Raw genomic sequence first — 16,905 nt, 5'->3', positions numbered from 1 at the left:
GTGGTGCACTGTGGTGGTAATGGGCAGCGAGGTGGGGCGCCGTGGTGGTAATGGGCAGCGAGGTGGCACTCCGTGGTGGTAATGGGCAGCGAGGTGGTGCACTGTGGTGGTAATGGGCAGCGAGGTGGCACTCCGAGGTGGTAATGGGCAGCGAGGTGGTGCACTGTGGTGGTAATGGGCAGCGAGGTGGGGCGCCGTGGTGGTAATGGGCAGCGAGGTGGCACTCCGTGGTGGTAATGGGCAGCGAGGTGGTGCACTGTGGTGGTAATGGGTAGTGAGGTGGCACTCCGTGGTGGTAATGGGCAGTGAGGTGGTGCGCTGTGGTGGTAATGGGCAGCAAGGTGGTGCACTGTGGTGGTAATGGGCAGTGAGGTGGCACTCCGTGGTGGTAATGGGCAGCGAGGTGGTGGTAATGGGCAGCGAGGTGGTGCACTGTGGTGGTAATGGGCAGTGAGGTGGCACTCCGTTTTGGTAATGGGCAGCGAGGTGGTGCACTGTGGTGGTAATGGGCAGCGAGGTGGTGTGCTGTGGTGGTAATGGGCAGCGAGGTGGTGCACTGTGGTGGTAATGGGCAGTGAGGTGGCACTCCGTTTTGGTAATGGGCAGCGAGGTGGTGCACTGTGGTGGTAATGGGCAGCGAGGTGGTGTGCTGTGGTGGTAATGGGCAGCGAGGTGGTGCGCTGTGGTGGTAATGGGCAGCGAGGTGGTGCGCTGTGGTGGTAATGGGCAGCGAGGTGGTGTGCTGTGGTGGTAATGGGCAGCGAGGTGGTGCGCTGTGGTGGTAATGGGCAGCGAGGTGGTGCGCTGTGGAGGTAATGGGCAGCGAGGTGGTGCGCTGTGGTGGTAATGGGCAGCGAGGTGGTGCGCTGTGGTGGTAATGGGCAGCGAGGTGGTGCGCTGTGGAGGTAATGGGCAGCGAGGTGGTGCGCTGTGGTGGTAATGGGCAGCGAGGTGGTGCGCTGTGGTGGTAATGGGCAGCGAGGTGGTGCGCTGTGGAGGTAATGGGCAGCGAGGTGGTGCGCTGTGGTGGTAATGGGCAGCGAGGTGGTGCGCTGTGGTGGTAATGGGCAGCGAGGTGGTGCGCTGTGGTGCTAATGGGCAGCGAGGTGGTGCGCTGTGGTGGTAATGGGCAGCGAGGTGGTGCGCTGTGGTGGTAATGGGCAGCGAGGTGGTGCGCTGTGGTGCTAATGGGCAGCGAGGTGGTGCGCTGTGGTGGTAATGGGCAGCGAGGTGGTGCGCTGTGGTGGTAATGGGCAGCGAGGTGGTGCGCTGTGGTGGTAATGGGCAGCGAGGTGGTGCGCTGTGGTGCTAATGGGCAGCGAGGTGGTGCGCTGTGGTGGTAATGGGCAGCGAGGTGGTGCGCTGTGGTGGTAATGGGCAGCGAGGTGGTGCGCTGTGGTGCTAATGGGCAGCGAGGTGGTGCGCTGTGGTGGTAATGGGCAGCGAGGTGGTGCGCTGTGGTGGTAATGGGCAGCGAGGTGGTGCGCTGTGGTGGTAATGGGCAGCGAGGTGGTGCGCTGTGGTGGTAATGGGCAGCGAGGTGGTGCGCTGTGGTGGTAATGGGCAGCCTGGTGGCTTTTTTTCATTTATTGCCTATTAGGATGCATTAGTGGATGAATCCGTCAGGTCTGCTTTCTCTCGCCCTTATTTATTAGGGACGTCCTATTGCTGTGTCCCTTTCCACGGTAACCCCAACTGATCCCCGGGGCTCGGAAATCCAACCGGGCGGTAACTGCAATAATAAAAGGTCGTCACAACCTGACAACCCCTATGGGGCGCTGTAGAGTCACCAAACTAATGACTCTGCTGTATAGGATGGTAACATATAAGGTCACATTCACCGTCCTCACACACTGCATATACCATTACTGAGGAAACCCACTTTGAATATTTATGTAAATGAAGCTGAGGGTGCTCTGGGGGCGGGGCATTCCGGCTTCTGCGCCCTTCCTCAATATTCCCCATGGACTTAATGCACGTGCAGATTCTTGACAACCTCATGTTCCTCTCTCCAGAGTCTGTGGCCGTCATGTCTGTGGACTTGGGCTCTGAATGGATGAAAATTGCAATTGTAAAACCCGGAGTTCCTATGGAAATTGTATTAAACAAGTAAGTCTTATCCGCCAGGGGCGTATGTGGGGGAGGGGGAAGGTCTTACCTGTACATTGCTGGTATTTGTGGTGCAGTTCACAATATATATTGCATTGATCTATTACAGCTTGTACTATACTCAAGAGCTGCATTCATACTTCTGCTGACTTCTCAAAATGTTTCTCCAGTAGAATGTGAAATTTAATGTTCGTCTTTGTTTTTCAGGGAGTCGAGGAGAAAAACGCCCTGTGCCGTAGCTTTAAAAGATAATGAGCGTCTCTTTGGGGACAGCGCTGTAGGGCTGGTGAGTGACTGCTAGCCGTCATGTGCAAGGAAAATTATTCTTAAAAGGATGGGTTAAAAATAAATGCGGTGAGGTTAACCCTCGTACATCCAGTGCAGCTCCCATTATGAGACCTGGTGCCCATCATCATTTTTGGATAGCGTCTGAAGCACAGGCTGGGAGGACCCAGCTGATCGCCGCAACAAAACCTGCGGGGGATTAGTGCACTGTTAATAAAAATAATAATACAAATAAAAAAATAACTTATTTTTAATAATTTTTTTTTTTAAATAAAAATTAAATTTTAATTATTACTTTTATTTTTTTCTAATTATTATCATGTATTTGCTATCATTCATTATATATTTTTATTTCATTTTTAATGAATACTTATCTTTTTTTTATTATTATTATTATTATTATTATTATACTTTTTATTATTCTCATTTGATAATAGTGATTATTAAATGAAAATAAAAAGAATAATGTATAAAAGAAAAAATAAATCATTAAAGTAATAAAATTAATATATAATTTTTATTATTTTTTTACATCTATTTTTCTTTACTAATTATTATTAGTACGGTAGTAGTAGTACTTTTTATTCTCACTTGTTAATAATAATAATTTTATATTTTAATATTAACAATGAGAATAATAAATGTAAAAATAATACAAATTAATTAAATACTATATTTTTATTATATATTTTATTTTTAATGATTACTTTTATTTTTTTTCTTTACATTATAATTACTTATTATTCTCATTTGTATATAATAAAATAATACAAAATATTTACTTTTTATTACTCTTATTGCTCAATAATAATAATAATTAATTAATATTTTACTTTTTTTTTCTTTTTTTTTGTAACTGGTCTGAGCACTTTTCAAGGACCTCCCCTTTTAATAATGGTTGGGAGTACTGACTTTTGTCTTGTCCTTCCTTCTTTCCTCAGGCACCTAAGAATCCCAAGGTGACGTTTCGTTATTTCCAAGACTTGATCGGAAAGCGGGAAGAAAACCCACAAGTTGAGGATTTTAGAAAGCGGTTCCCAGAGTATAATGTTTTAAGAGATGAAGAGCGAGGCACGGTTTTCTTCAAGCTGTCAGAGTACGTTCTTTGTTTTGTTTTTTTTTTTTTCCCCTAATATGTGAAACACGTACAAAGGAGGGGTGTATATTAATGTTAGACTACAACTCTCAGCATGCTCGGACAGCCGCAGGTTCTCTTGCCCATGCACTGATTTGCTTGCAGTTAATCTGATCCTACTTTTTTTGGTTTCAGAGAGCTGACCTACACCCCTGAAGAATTGCTCGCCATGATCCTCAATTACTCCAGAACTCTTGCCGAAGAATTTGCAGGTAAATTACGTTAGACCCTTTAAATACCCCCCCCCCTCCCCCGTACTCCAGTATGTTAAAAATAACATTAGACCCATCATGATGAATTGTAATGATTTTAACCCCTCAAAGACACTACCAATTTTTGCTCTTGCACTTTCATTTTTTCCTCCTCTTTCAAGAGGCTTAACTTTATTTCCCTTTTTTTAATTTTTTTTTCCATTTATTTTCTCACCATGCAAAGCAGTTCTGCCATTAATTTTTAGGTTTTATTTGTACGGCGCCCCTTGCGAGTCAGCTCCTCCTGCTCAATAACATGATAATGGCAGCTAAGAGTCAGCTCCTCCTGCTCAATAACATGATGATGGCAGCTAAGAGTCTGCTCCTCCTGCTCAATAACATGATGATGGCAGCTAAGAGTCTGCTCCTCCTGCTCAATAACATGATGATGGCAGCTAAGAGTCTGCTCCTCCTGCTCAATAACATGATGATGGCAGCTAAGAGTCAGCTCCTCCTGCTCAATAACATGATGATGGCAGCTAAGAGTCTGCTCCTCCTGCTCAATAACATGATGATGGCAGCTAAGAGTCTGCTCCTCCTGCTCAATAACATGATGATGGCAGCTAAGAGTCTGCTCCTCCTGCTCAATAACATGATGATGGCAGCTAAGAGTCAGCTCCTCCTGCTCAATAACATGATGATGGCAGCTAAGAGTCAGCTCCTCCTGCTCAATAACATGATGATGGCAGCTAAGAGTCAGCTCCTCCTGCTCAATAACATGATGGCAGCTCCTGGATACCCCAAGCTGTAACTCTTCATACAATATGTTTCCTTTGTTTGTTACCATTGTGAGCTTGAACTATATATTTTAGGTCCGGTTTCTGTTGTGCTAACCATTTGTCTTTTTTTTTTTTTTTTTTTTTTATAGAGCAACCCATTAAGGATGTAGTGATTACAGTCCCGGCCTTCTTTAATCAGGCGGAGCGCAGAGCCGTGCTCCAAGCTGCCAAGCTGGCCGGCCTGAAGGTGCTTCAGCTTATAAATGATAACACCGCTGTGGCTCTAAACTACGGCGTTTTCCGACGGAAAGATATTAATGCCACTGCACAGGTTTGTTTGCAAATTTTATCCTTTCAGGTTATGTTCTTATTGGAAATTGCATACTGAAAATCTGCTACAACTTACAGCAGCATTGTGGATGAGATATCCTGAATTCTGATTCAGATGCTACGGTAAAAAGTACACAATGTAAAATGAGCCGTGCTGTAGATTTGACTTGTCTCCTTCTGCCCTATAACATGATGGCAGCTATGACTTGGCTCTTACTGCCCTATAACATGATGGTGGCAGCTAAGAGTCAGCTCCTCCTGCTCTGCTAAATGATGATGGCAGCTAAAAGTCAGATCTTCCTGCTCTAAAACATAATGGCAACTAAGAGTCAGCTTCTACTGTCCTATAACCTGATGATGGCAGCTAAGAGTCAGCTCATCCTGCTCTGTAACATGATGATGGCAGCTAAGAGTCAGATCTTCCTGTACTATAACATGATGATGGTAGCTAAGAGTCAGCTCCTCCTCCCAAAACATGATGGCAGCTAAGAGTCAGCTCCTCCTGCCCAAAACATGATGGCAGCTACAACTTGGCTCTTCTTGTTCTGTGACCAAGTTTCTTTAAAATGAGTATGATTTAATGAATGTGTTGCTGAATTAAATTTAAATGTCAGATTTTTACTGTGAAAAATTGTTGAACTTTTAATTTTACGTCCGCCTTTTGTTACAGAGCATTATGTTTTATGATATGGGATCAAGGAGTACAGCGTGCACAATCGTGACTTATCAGACTACTAAGACTAAGGAGTCGGGCATTCAGCCACAACTTCAAATCCGGGGTGTTGGGTAAGATTGAATTGTCCTTTTTAAAGAACTTGAGTGGCGCATTAAGAAAAAATTCCAAAATTGTACACTCCATGTGCCAAATTCTTTAGACACTTCTTACTATTGAATGATCTTGTGTAAGGAGTGCGCCTAAGGAGTTGCACAGTGCATGAAATTTATTGAAAGCTGCAAGGTGCAAATATTGGTTATATTGTCTAGGTCTTTGCACACAATGTGTTCTGCCATGTGATTTAATTTTGTAAAAAATGTATATAATTTTTACTAATTTGTAAATGTATGTATCCTATAACATAACAAATCGGCCCCCCTCCCCCCCACGGGCGTTCCAGACCCCGCTCCGATCTGAAGTCATTGGACGTAGACCGAAAAAAATATGCATAGACACACGTACTCAAGCTTCATTGAGCTTCAGTTCACAAAGGGGTATTCCGTCTTCTATTAATTGTCACCCGTCCACTCTATAGGGGGTCATTGAATTGGTGTGGGACCCAGGGGAACCCCCAACAATCGTCACAGAGGGGTTCTCTCATATGACTTTTGCAATGGATGCAAAACCATCACCAGGATGCGTTGAATGCAGTGGCAGGTCGCACAAGTGTCCTTCCACTCCATCTAAGTCTATGGTGCTAAAGACTTTGAGAAATCCAAGCACTAGGCCTGTGCCTTAGACCCCAGTGTCTGATCCCTGAACTGACCAGAGTCGCCATGTTTGACATGAGCATTAAGGGGTTTTCTGTTCTAAGTTCACCATTTGACTGCCAGAAGTGGGGACTTGGTTTTTTCTTTGTCGCTCCATTGGGAGACCCAGACAATTGGGTGTATAGCTTCTGCCTCCGGAGGCCACACAAAGTATTACACTTTAAAAAGTGTAACCCCTCCCCTCTGCCTATACACCCTCCCGTGCATCACGGGCTCCTCAGTTTTATGCTTTGTGTGGAAGGAGGCACACATCCACTCACATTCTCATTTTAGTTATATCGGTTGGAAGAAAAGAGTGCCCCCACGGGGCCCCCGGCATGTTCCCTTCTCACCCCACTACGTCGGCGGTGTTGTTAAGGTTGAGGTACCCATTGTGGGTACAAAGGCCGGAGCCTCATGCCGTCTCCTTCACCATCCCTTAGCGGCTCTGGGAGAAGTGGGATCCTGAGCGGTCATCCAGTCACTGGGACCGTGCTCCCTCCGCAGCCCCTGTGGGAATCTGTCGGACAGGAGTTTATTTATCCTTTAGGGACCGGGCCCTGCAACACTAAGGTACTCTGTATCCCCATGGGGGATGTGCATGGAGCGCCTTCATCCCGGACGCTGCAGCAGCTGCTTATTTGTGACGGCCGGCGGACTTCCGCGCCGACCGCGCCTGTTTGTCGGCCGCGGTCTTAAATTTAGTCCCCGGCTTCAATTGCGGCCTAGTAGCAAAACTCCCGCCCCCGGACCTGTCTATCAGGGGTAAGGGCGGGACTGCCAACCTGACGTCGGATGTGAGGGCCGGAGCATCCTGTATGTTTCCTCCCCCCTCACTGATCACTGTGGGGACTCCAGATTCCCGCACTTTTCTAACGCCGCCCACGGCCCCACTCCTCCCCAGAGAGCTCCGGCAGCCATGTTTTTGGCATTCTGCCTGTGGAGGATTTCCTGGAAGAGCTCTGCAACGCTGGGAGACCTAAGGCAGGGAATCTGGAGGACACACACTCCGCTTTTTAGCGGTCGGTAAGCCACACCGGTCACCCGGTGCTGGCCCCCCCCAGGGTGCCGGAATAGATACTATATATATATATATTTATATATTTCTGTTCGGTCGGGCTGTATACACTCCCCATATACCCTCAGTGATCACTCTCCTAGGAGACAACAGCATGTCGTCCACAAGGAGCAAGGGTGCCAAGGCACAGGGTTATTTTGCGACCTGTACCTCTTGTGCGGCTAAGTTACCTGCGGGTTCCACCTACCCTCACTGTGAGCAATGCTCAACCCCTGTTTTGCTTGCTCAGCCGGAGCCTCGGTCACTAGTGGGCCCCTCGGCTCAGGTAGACCCCCCCTGCTCCCCCTGTCCAGGCGGCAGGGACAGAGTTTGCAGTCTTTGCTGAAAAACTCCGAGTCACTCTCACAATCCATGGCTCAGTCTATGGACAAATGGTCTGCCAAGCTGCTAGAAGCTTTGCAGTCCAGACCGGTCCTTACACAGGCCCCGGGCCCTGTTGGATCTTCGCCTCCAGGCCCCTCTCTGGCCGCGCCGCAGCACGTTCCCAGGGGGGGCCCTAGGTCTCACGTGGAGGACTCCGGCCCGGACCACAGTCCCAGACCAGCTAAGCGGGCCGCTGGGAATCTTCCCCGACTTCTTCACGCTGCTCGGGTTCCCAGATTGAGGTCTCTCTGGAGGACGAGGCGGACGTCGCAGCTCAGGGCTCTGACCCTGACGTTGCTATCAATCTTGACACACCTGAAGGGGACGCCATAGTAAATGACCTTATCTCGTCCATCAACCAGGTGTTAGATATCTCTCCCCCGCCGCCACCTGTAGAGGAGTCGACTTCTCAGCAGGAGAAACACCAGTTTCGGTTCCCTAAACGTACACTGAGTGCGTTTTTCGATCACTCTAACTTCAGAGATGCTGTCCAGAAGCCCAGAGCGGTTCCGGACAAGCGCTTTACTAAGCGCCTTACTGACACACGTTACCCTTTCCCCCTCTGACATAGTTAAGGGTTGGGCTCAATGTCCCAAGGTGGATCCCCCAGTCTCTAGATTGGCGGCTAGATCTGTGGTATCGGTTGCAGATGGCTCATCGCTAAAGGATGCCACGGACAGGCAGATAGAGCTCCTGGTGAAATCCATCTATGAAGCCACGGGCGCGTCTTTTGCCCCGGCTTTTGCAGCCGTGTGGGCACTCCAAGCCATTTCAGCTTGTCTGGCTGAGATTAATGCGGTCACACGTAATTCTGCTCCGCAGGTTGCGTCTTTGACTTCTCAGGCGTCGGCCTTTTCTTCCTACGCCATGAACGCAGTTCTAGACTCTGCTAGCCGTACAGCGGTGGCATCCGCTAACTCTGTGGCAGTCCGCAGGGCCATGTGGCTGCGCGAATGGAAGGCAGACTCTGCTTCCAAGAGGTTCTTAACCGGTTTGCCGTTTGCTGGCGACCGCTTGTTTGGTGAACGATTGGATGAGATTATTAAGGAATCCAAGGGAAAGGACTCCTCCTTACCCCAGTCCAAACCAAAGAAACCTCAGCAACGGAAAATACAATCGAGGTTTCGGTCCTTTCGTCCCTCCGCCAAGCCCCAAGCCTCTTCGTCCAGCAGGCCGGAGAAAGGCCAGAGGAACTCCTATGCGTGGCGGTCCAAGTCACGCCCCCAAAAGGCCGCAGGAGGCACTGCTTCCAAGGCGGCCTCCTCATGACTCTCGGCATCCCCGAACCGCATCCTCGGTCGGTGGCAGGCTCTCCCGCTTTTGCGACGCCTGGTGGCCACATGTTCAAGACCGATGGGTGAGAGACATTCTGTCTCACGGTTACAGGATAGAGTTCAGGATGGCGTGTCAAAACAGCCTTTCCGTCGCTCTGGCGACTCTCCAGCAGTTCGGGTGGATCATCAACTTCCCAAAATCCAAGTTGACACCGACCCAATCACTGACGTACCTTGGGATGGAGTTTCATACTCAGTCAGCAGTAGTCATGCTACCGCTGGACAAACAGCTTTCGCTGCAGGCAGGGGTGCAATCTCTTCTCCGGGGTCAGTCACACCCCTTGAGGCGCCTCATGCACTTCCTGGGGAAGATGGTGGCAGCGATGGAGGCAGTGCCCTTCGCGCAATTCCATCTGCGGCCACTCCAGTGGGACATTCTCCGCAAATGGGACAGGAGGTCGACTTCACTCGACAGGAACGTCTCTCTTTCCCTTGCAACCAAGACGTCACTTCAGTGGTGGCTCCTTCCCAACTCTCTGTCGCAGGGAAAATCCTTCCTACCCCCCACCTGGGCTGTGGTCACCACGGACGCGAGCCTGTCAGGGTGGGGGGCGGTTTTTCTCCACCACAGGGCTCAGGGAACCTGGACTCCGATAGAGTCTTCCCTTCAGATCAATATTCTGGAGATAAGGGCAGTATATCTAGCCCTATTGGCTTTTCATCGGTGGCTGGAGGGCAGGCAGATCCGGATCCAGTCGGACAACGCCACTGCCGTTGCATACATCAACCACCAAGGCGGCACTCGCAGTCGTCAAGCCTTCCAGGAAGTCCGATGGATTCTGCAGTGGGTGGAAGCCACAGCTTCCACCATCTCCGCAGTTCACATCCCGGGCGTAGAAAACTGGGAAGCAGATTTTCTCAGTCGACAGGGCATGGACGCGGGGGAATGGTCTCTTCACCCAGACGTGTTTCGAGAGATCTGTCGCCGCTGGGGAACGCCGGACGTCGATCTCATGGCGTCACGGCACAACAACAAAGTCCCGGCATTCATGGCCCGGTCTTAGGATCACAGAGCTCTGGCGGCGGACGCGTTAGTTCAGGATTGGTCGCAGTTTCGACTGCCTTATGTGTTTCCTCCTCTGGCGATGTTGCCCAGAGTGCTGCGGAAAATCAGGTCCGACTGTCGTCGCGCCATTCTCGTCACCCCAGATTGGCCAAGGCGGTCGTGGTACCCGGATCTGTGGCATCTCACGGTGGGTCTACCGTGGGCGCTCCCAGACCGCCCAGACTTGCTGTCTCAAGGGCCGTTTTTCCATCTGAATTCTGCGGCCCTCAACCTGACTGTGTGGCCAATTGAGTCCTGGCTCCTAGCGTCCTCAGGGTTATCTCAAGATGTCATTGCCACTATGAGACAGGCTAGGAAACCAACGTCCGCCAAGATCTATCACAGGTCTTGGAGGATCTTCTTATCCTGGTGCTCTGAAAAGGGTTTTACTCCCTGGCCCTTTGCCTTACCCACTTTTCTTTCATTCCTTCAATCCGGAATGGACAAGGGTTTGTCTCTCGGCTCTCTCAAGGGACAAGTATCGGCGCTATCCGTATTTTCTTTGTCGCTCCATTGGGAGACCCAGACAAATGGGTGTATAGGCTATGCCTCCGGAGGCCGCACAAAGTATTACACTAAAAGTGTAAAGCCCCTCCCCTTCTGCCTATACACCCCCCGTGCTCCCACGGGCTCCTCAGTTTTTATGCTTTGTGCGAAGGAGGCAGACATGCACGCACAGCTCCACAGATTGGTCAGCAGCAGCTGCTGACTATGTCGGATGGAAGAAAAGTGGGCCCATATGGGGCCCCCAGCATGCTCCCTTCTCACCCCACTCTTGTCGGCGGTGTTGTTAAGGTTGAGGTATCCATTGCGGGTACGGAGGCTGGAGCCCACATGCTGCTTTCCTTCCCCATCCCCCTTAGGGCTCTGGGTGAAGTGGGATCCTATCGGTCTCCAGGCACTGAGACCGTGCTTCATCCACAACTCCTGGGAGCCTGCTGGATAGGAGCCGGGTATCGTTCAGGGACAAGGCCCTGCTACTTGGAGGTACTCTTTGTCCCCGTGGGGACCGCGCACAGCAACACTCCAGCATTGCTGGGTGTGCTAGTGCACCGGGGACAGCGGCGCTAACCGGGTTAAATGTGCCATTTCACACTGCAGCGTCGCTGAGTGTGTTTGTGTGAGGGGACTACCGCACTGACCGCCGCTGCCATGGTTAACACTGCGGCGCGGCTGGGACTTGTAGTGCGCCGGGGACTTCCGCGCCGGCCGCGCTTATACGGCGGCCGCGCTTATTACTCGAGTCCCCGGCTTTTGCGGCCTAGTCTTTTTTCCTCCCACCCCCAGCCCTGACAGGCAGGGGAAGGGCGGGACGCTGTACAGGACGAGCAGCAATGAGGGCTGGAGCATGCTTTGCATACTCCACCCCCCTCACTGTGCACAGTGGGGCACCAGTTCCCGCACTTTCTGGGTCACGCCCACGGCTCCCTCCTCTCCTCAGGACGCCGGCAGCCATTCCTGTCAGCTCCTCGGACGCTGCAGAGGGGGACAAATTCTGGGAGACCCAGGCAGGGATTCTGGTGGCCTCACAACCGCTTTAAGCGGGCGGTAAGCAGCACCTGTGGTGCTAGCCCCATTGTGCAGAAGTGTAATTATAAATTATATGTTTATGGTATATACTTTACACTGTATGGTGCACAGTTGATTTCTGGCTATATACCCTATTGTGTTGCTCAGGGAAGACAATAGCATGGCGCCCACAAAGGGCAGGGGTGCCAAAACACAGGCTTACTATGCTGCCTGCGCCGCATGTACGACCCCGCTACCGGCAGGATCCACTGACCCTCATTGTATACACTGCTCGGCCCCTGCGGCACTTACTCAGCCGGAGCCTCTGCTAAGGGGGGCCCAGGGGGAACCACCTGCTGACACTGTCCAGGTGACGGGGACGGAGTTTGCAGTCTTTACGGATAAACTCTCTGAGACTATGGCTAAGATACTAGAAGCCTTGCAGTCCAGACCGGTATCTCAGCACAGGGACACTGTTGAATCATTGTTCCCTGGCCCCCCTCAGTTGGACCAACAATGTCCCCCCGGGGTGTCTCATAGATCCCAGGCTGAGGGCTCTGACACAGACCCCAGCCCCAGACCGACTAAGCGAGCTCGCTTGGCAATTCCCTCGACATCATCATATTGTGCAGGGTCTCAGCGGGGGGAATCTCTGGTTGATGACGCGGAGACAGCTGATCAGGATTCTGATCCTGAGGCCGCTCTCAACCTTGATACTCCGGACGGGGACGCCATAGTGAACGATCTTATTGCGTCCATCAATAAAATGTTGGATATTTCTCCCTCAGCTCCTCCGGTGGAGGAGTCAGCTTCTCAGCAGGAGAAATCCCGTTTCAGGTTTCCCAAGCGTACACCAAGTATGATTCTGGACCACTCTGATTTCAGAGAGGCAGTCCAGAATCACCATGATTGTCCAGATAAGCGTTTTTCTAAGCGCCTTAAGGATACACGTTATCCCTTTCCCCCTGACGTGGTCAAAGGTTGGACTCAGTGTCCCAAGGTGGATCCTCCAGTCTCCAGACTGGCGGCTAGATCCATACTTGCAGTGGAAGATGGGGCTTCACTCAAAGATGCCACTGACAGGCAGATGGAACTCTGGCTGAAATTCATCTATGAAGCTATCGGCGCTTCTTTTGCCCCAGCATTCGCAGCTGTATGGGCGCTACAAGCTATCTCAGCAGGTCAAGCGCAAATTGACGCAGCCACACGCACGTCCGCGCCGCAGGTGGCGTCCATAACCTCTCAGACGTCGGCATTTGCGTCTTACGCTATTAATGCTGTCCTGGACTCTGCGAGCCGTACGGCGGTTGCATCCGCCAATTCGGTGGTACTCCGCAGGGCCTTGTGGCTACGGGAATGGAAGGCAGATTCTGCTTCCAAAAAGCGCTTAACCAGTTTGCCAATTTCTGGCGACCGATTGTTTGGCGAGCGTTTGGATGAAATCATCAAACAATCCAAGGGAAAGGATACATCCTTACCCCAGCCCAAACCGAACATACCCCAACAGAGGAGGGGGCAGTCGAGGTTTCGGTCCTTTCGGGGCGCGGGCAGGTCCCAATTCTCCTCGTCCAAAAGGCCTCAGAAAGATCAAAGGAACTCTGATTCATGGCGGTCTAAGTCACGTCCTAAAAAGACCACCGGAGGTGCCGCTACCAAAGCGGCTTCCTCATGACTTTCGGCCTCCTCAATCCGCATCCTCGGTCGGTGGCAGGCTCTCCCGCTTTTGCGACACCTGGCTGCCACGGGTAAAAGACCGTTGGGTGAGAGACATTCTGTCTCACGGTTACAAGATAGAGTTCACCTCTCGTCCCCCGACTCGATTCTTCAGGTCATCCCCGCCTCCCGAGCGAGCCGAGGCTCTTATGCAGGCGCTGGGCACTCTGAAGGCAGAAGGAGTGGTGGTCCCTGTGCCTCTTCAGCATCAGGGTCACGGTTTTTACTCCAACCTGTTTGTGGTCCCAAAGAAGGACGGGTCTTTCCGTCCTGTCCTGGACCTGAAACTGCTCAACAAACACGTAAAGACCAGGCGGTTCCGGATGGAATCCCTCCGCTCCGTCATCGCCTCAATGTCCCAAGGAGATTTCCTTGCATCGATCGATATCAAAGATGCTTATCTCCACGTACCGATTGCTCCAGAGCACCAACGCTTCTTGCGCTTCGCCATAGGAGACGAACACCTGCAGTTCGTGGCACTGCCGTTCGGCCTGGCAACAGCCCCACGGGTTTTCACCAAGGTTATGGCTACTGTAGTAGCGGTCCTCCACTCTCAGGGTCACTCGGTGATCCCTTACTTGGACGATCTGCTGATCAAGGCACCCTCTCAAGAGGCATGCCAACACAGCCTCGACGCTACTCTGGAGACTCTCCAGAGTTTCGGGTGGATCATCAATTTTCCAAAGTCAAATCTGACACCGGCCCAATCGCTGACATATCTTGGCATGGAGTTTCATACCCTCTCAGCGATAGTGAAGCTTCCACTGGTCAAGCAGCGTTCACTACAGACAGGGGTGCAATCTCTCCTTCAAGGTCAGGCACACCCCTTGAGGCGCCTCATGCACTTCCTGGGGAAGATGGTGGCAGCAATGGAGGCAGTCCCTTTCGCGCAGTTTCACCTGCGTCCTCTTCAATGGGACATCCTACGCAAATGGGACAGGAAACCGACGTCCCTCGACAGGAACGTCTCCCTCTCTCAGGCGACCAAAGCTTCCCTTCGGTGGTGGCTTCTTCCCACTTCATTATCGAAGGAGAAATCCTTCCTACCCCCATCCTGGGCGGTGGTCACGACGGACGCGAGTCTGTCAGGGTGGGGAGCGGTTTTTCTCCACCACAGGGCTCAGGGTACGTGGACCCAGCAAGAGTCCTCACTTCAGATCAATGTTCTGGAAATACGGGCAGTGTATCTTGCCCTGAAAGCGTTCCAGCAGTGGCTGGAAGGCAAGCAGATCCGAATTCAGTCGGACAATTCCACAGCGGTGGCATACATCAACCACCAAGGCGGCACACGCAGTCGGCAAGCCTTCCAGGAAGTCCGGCGGATTTTGATGTGGGTGGAAGCCACGGCCTCCACCATCTCTGCAGTTCACATCCCAAGCGTGGAAAACTGGGAAGCAGATTATCTCAGTCGCCAGGGCATGGACGCAGGGGAATGGTCCCTTCACCCGGACGTGTTTCAGGAGATCTGTTGCCGCTGGGGGGTGCCGGACGTCGACCTCGTGGCGTCCCGGCACAACAACAAGGTACCGACGTTCATGGCACGGTCTCAAGATCCCAGAGCTATGGCGGCAGACGCCTTAGTTCAGGATTGGTCGCAGTTTCAGCTCCCTTATGTGTTTCCTCCGCTGGCACTGTTGCCCAGAGTGTTACGCAAGATCAGGGCTGACTGCCGCCGCGTCATCCTCGTCGCTCCAGACTGGCCGAGGAGGTCGTGGAACCCGGATCTGTGGCATCTCACGGTCGGCCAACCGTGGGCACTACCAGACCGACCAGACTTGCTGTCTCAAGGGCCGTTTTTCCATCTGAATTCTGCGGCCCTCAACCTGACTGTGTGGCCATTGAGTCCTGGATCCTAGCGTCTTCAGGATTATCTCAAGAGGTCATTGCCACTATGAGACAGGCTAGGAAACCAACGTCCGCCAAGATCTACCACAGGACGTGGAAAATTTTCCTGTCGTGGTGCGCTGCTCAGGGTTTTTCTCCCTGGCCTTTTGCCTTGCCCACTTTTCTGTCCTTCCTTCAATCTGGACTGGAAAAGGGTTTGTCGCTCGGCTCCCTTAAGGGACAAGTCTCAGCGCTCTCTGTGTTTTTCCAGAAGCGCCTAGCCAGACTTCCACAGGTACGCACGTTCCTGCAGGGGGTTTGTCACATCGTCCCTCCTTACAAGCGTCCGTTAGAACCCTGGGATCTGGACAGGGTGCTGATGGTTCTTCAGAAACCACCATTCGAGCCAATGAGGGATATTTCTCTCGCACGCCTTTCGCAGAAAGTGGTTTTCCTAGTAGCAGTCACTTCACTTCGGAGAGTGTCTGAGCTAGCAGCGTTGTCGTTCAAACCCCCTTTCCTGGTGTTTCACCAGGACAAGGTGGTTCTGCGTCCGGTTCCGGAATTTCTCCCTAAGGTGGTATCCCCCTTTCATCTCAATCAGGATATCTCCTTACCCTCTTTTTGTCCTCATCCAGTTCACCAATGTGAAAAGGATTTGCACTTGTTAGATCTGGTGAGAGCACTCAGACTCTACATTTCTCGTACGGCGCCCCTGCGCCGCTCGGATGCACTCTTTGTCCTTGTCGCTGGCCAGCGTAAAGGGTCGCAGGCTTCCAAATCAACCCTGGCTCGGTGGATCAAGGAACCAATTCTCGAAGCTTACCGTTCTGCTGGGCTTCCGGTTCCCTCAGGGCTGAAGGCCCATTCTACCAGAGCCGTGGGTGCGTCCTGGGCTTTGAGGCACCAGGCTACGGCTCAGCAGGTGTGTCAGGCGGCTACCTGGTCGAGCCTGCACACTTTCACGAAACACTATCAGGTGCATACCTATGCTTCGGCGGATGCCAGCCTAGGTAGACGAGTCCTTCAGGCGGCGGTTGCCCACCTGTAGGAAGGGGCCGTTTTACGGCTCTATTACGAGGTATTATTTTACCCACCCAGGGACTGCTTTTGGACGTCCCATTTGTCTGGGTCTCCCAATGGAGCGACAAAGAAGAAGGGAATTTTGTTTACTTACCGTAAATTCCTTTTCTTCTAGCTCCAATTGGGAGACCCAGCGCCCGCCCCTGTTTTTTTGTGTGTACACATGTTGTTCATGTTGAATGGTTTCAGTTCTCCGATATTCCTTCGGATTGAATTTACTTTAAACCAGTTTATAATTTTCTTCGGCGCTCCATTGGGAGACCCAGACGATTGGGTGTATAGCACTGCCTCCGGAGGCCACACAAAGCAATTACACTAAAAAGTGTAAGGCCCCTCCCCTTCTGGCTATACACCCCCAGTGGGATCACTGGCTCACCAGTTTTCTGCTTTGTGCGAAGGAGGCACACATCCATGCATAAGCTTCACTGTTTAGTCAGCAGTAGCTGCTGACTATATCGGATGGAAGAAAAGAGGGCCCATACTAGGACCCCCAGCATGCTCCCTTCTCACCCCACTTGCGGTTTGTAAGGTTGAGGTACCTATTGCTGGTACGGAGGCTGGAGCCCACATGCTGTTTTCCTTCCCCATCCCCCTGAGGGGCTCTGAGGAAGTGGGATCTTTCCGGCCACCAATCCCTGAGGCCGGGCTCCATCCACAGACCCA

At 51.7% G+C, this 16,905-nt stretch overlaps 1 protein-coding gene across 1 annotated transcript in view; it reads left to right on the top strand.

The window, feature by feature from the left end:
* HYOU1 (hypoxia up-regulated 1) overlaps positions 1 to 16,905 on the top strand; it is a 67,986-nt gene that overhangs the window by 5,694 nt on the left and 45,387 nt on the right. The window contains exons 3-8 of the mRNA XM_075328646.1: positions 2,016 to 2,109; positions 2,317 to 2,395; positions 3,336 to 3,490; positions 3,665 to 3,741; positions 4,649 to 4,830; positions 5,500 to 5,615. Coding sequence (XP_075184761.1) covers positions 2,016 to 2,109; positions 2,317 to 2,395; positions 3,336 to 3,490; positions 3,665 to 3,741; positions 4,649 to 4,830; positions 5,500 to 5,615 — 703 coding nt within the window. The remainder of the gene's footprint in view (positions 1 to 2,015; positions 2,110 to 2,316; positions 2,396 to 3,335; positions 3,491 to 3,664; positions 3,742 to 4,648; positions 4,831 to 5,499; positions 5,616 to 16,905) is intronic.

Source organism: Anomaloglossus baeobatrachus, chromosome 11, assembly GCF_048569485.1.
Source record: "Anomaloglossus baeobatrachus isolate aAnoBae1 chromosome 11, aAnoBae1.hap1, whole genome shotgun sequence".
NCBI classification, from domain to species: Eukaryota; Metazoa; Chordata; class Amphibia; order Anura; family Aromobatidae; genus Anomaloglossus; species Anomaloglossus baeobatrachus.
This window is presented reverse-complemented; position numbering and strand designations above follow the sequence as displayed.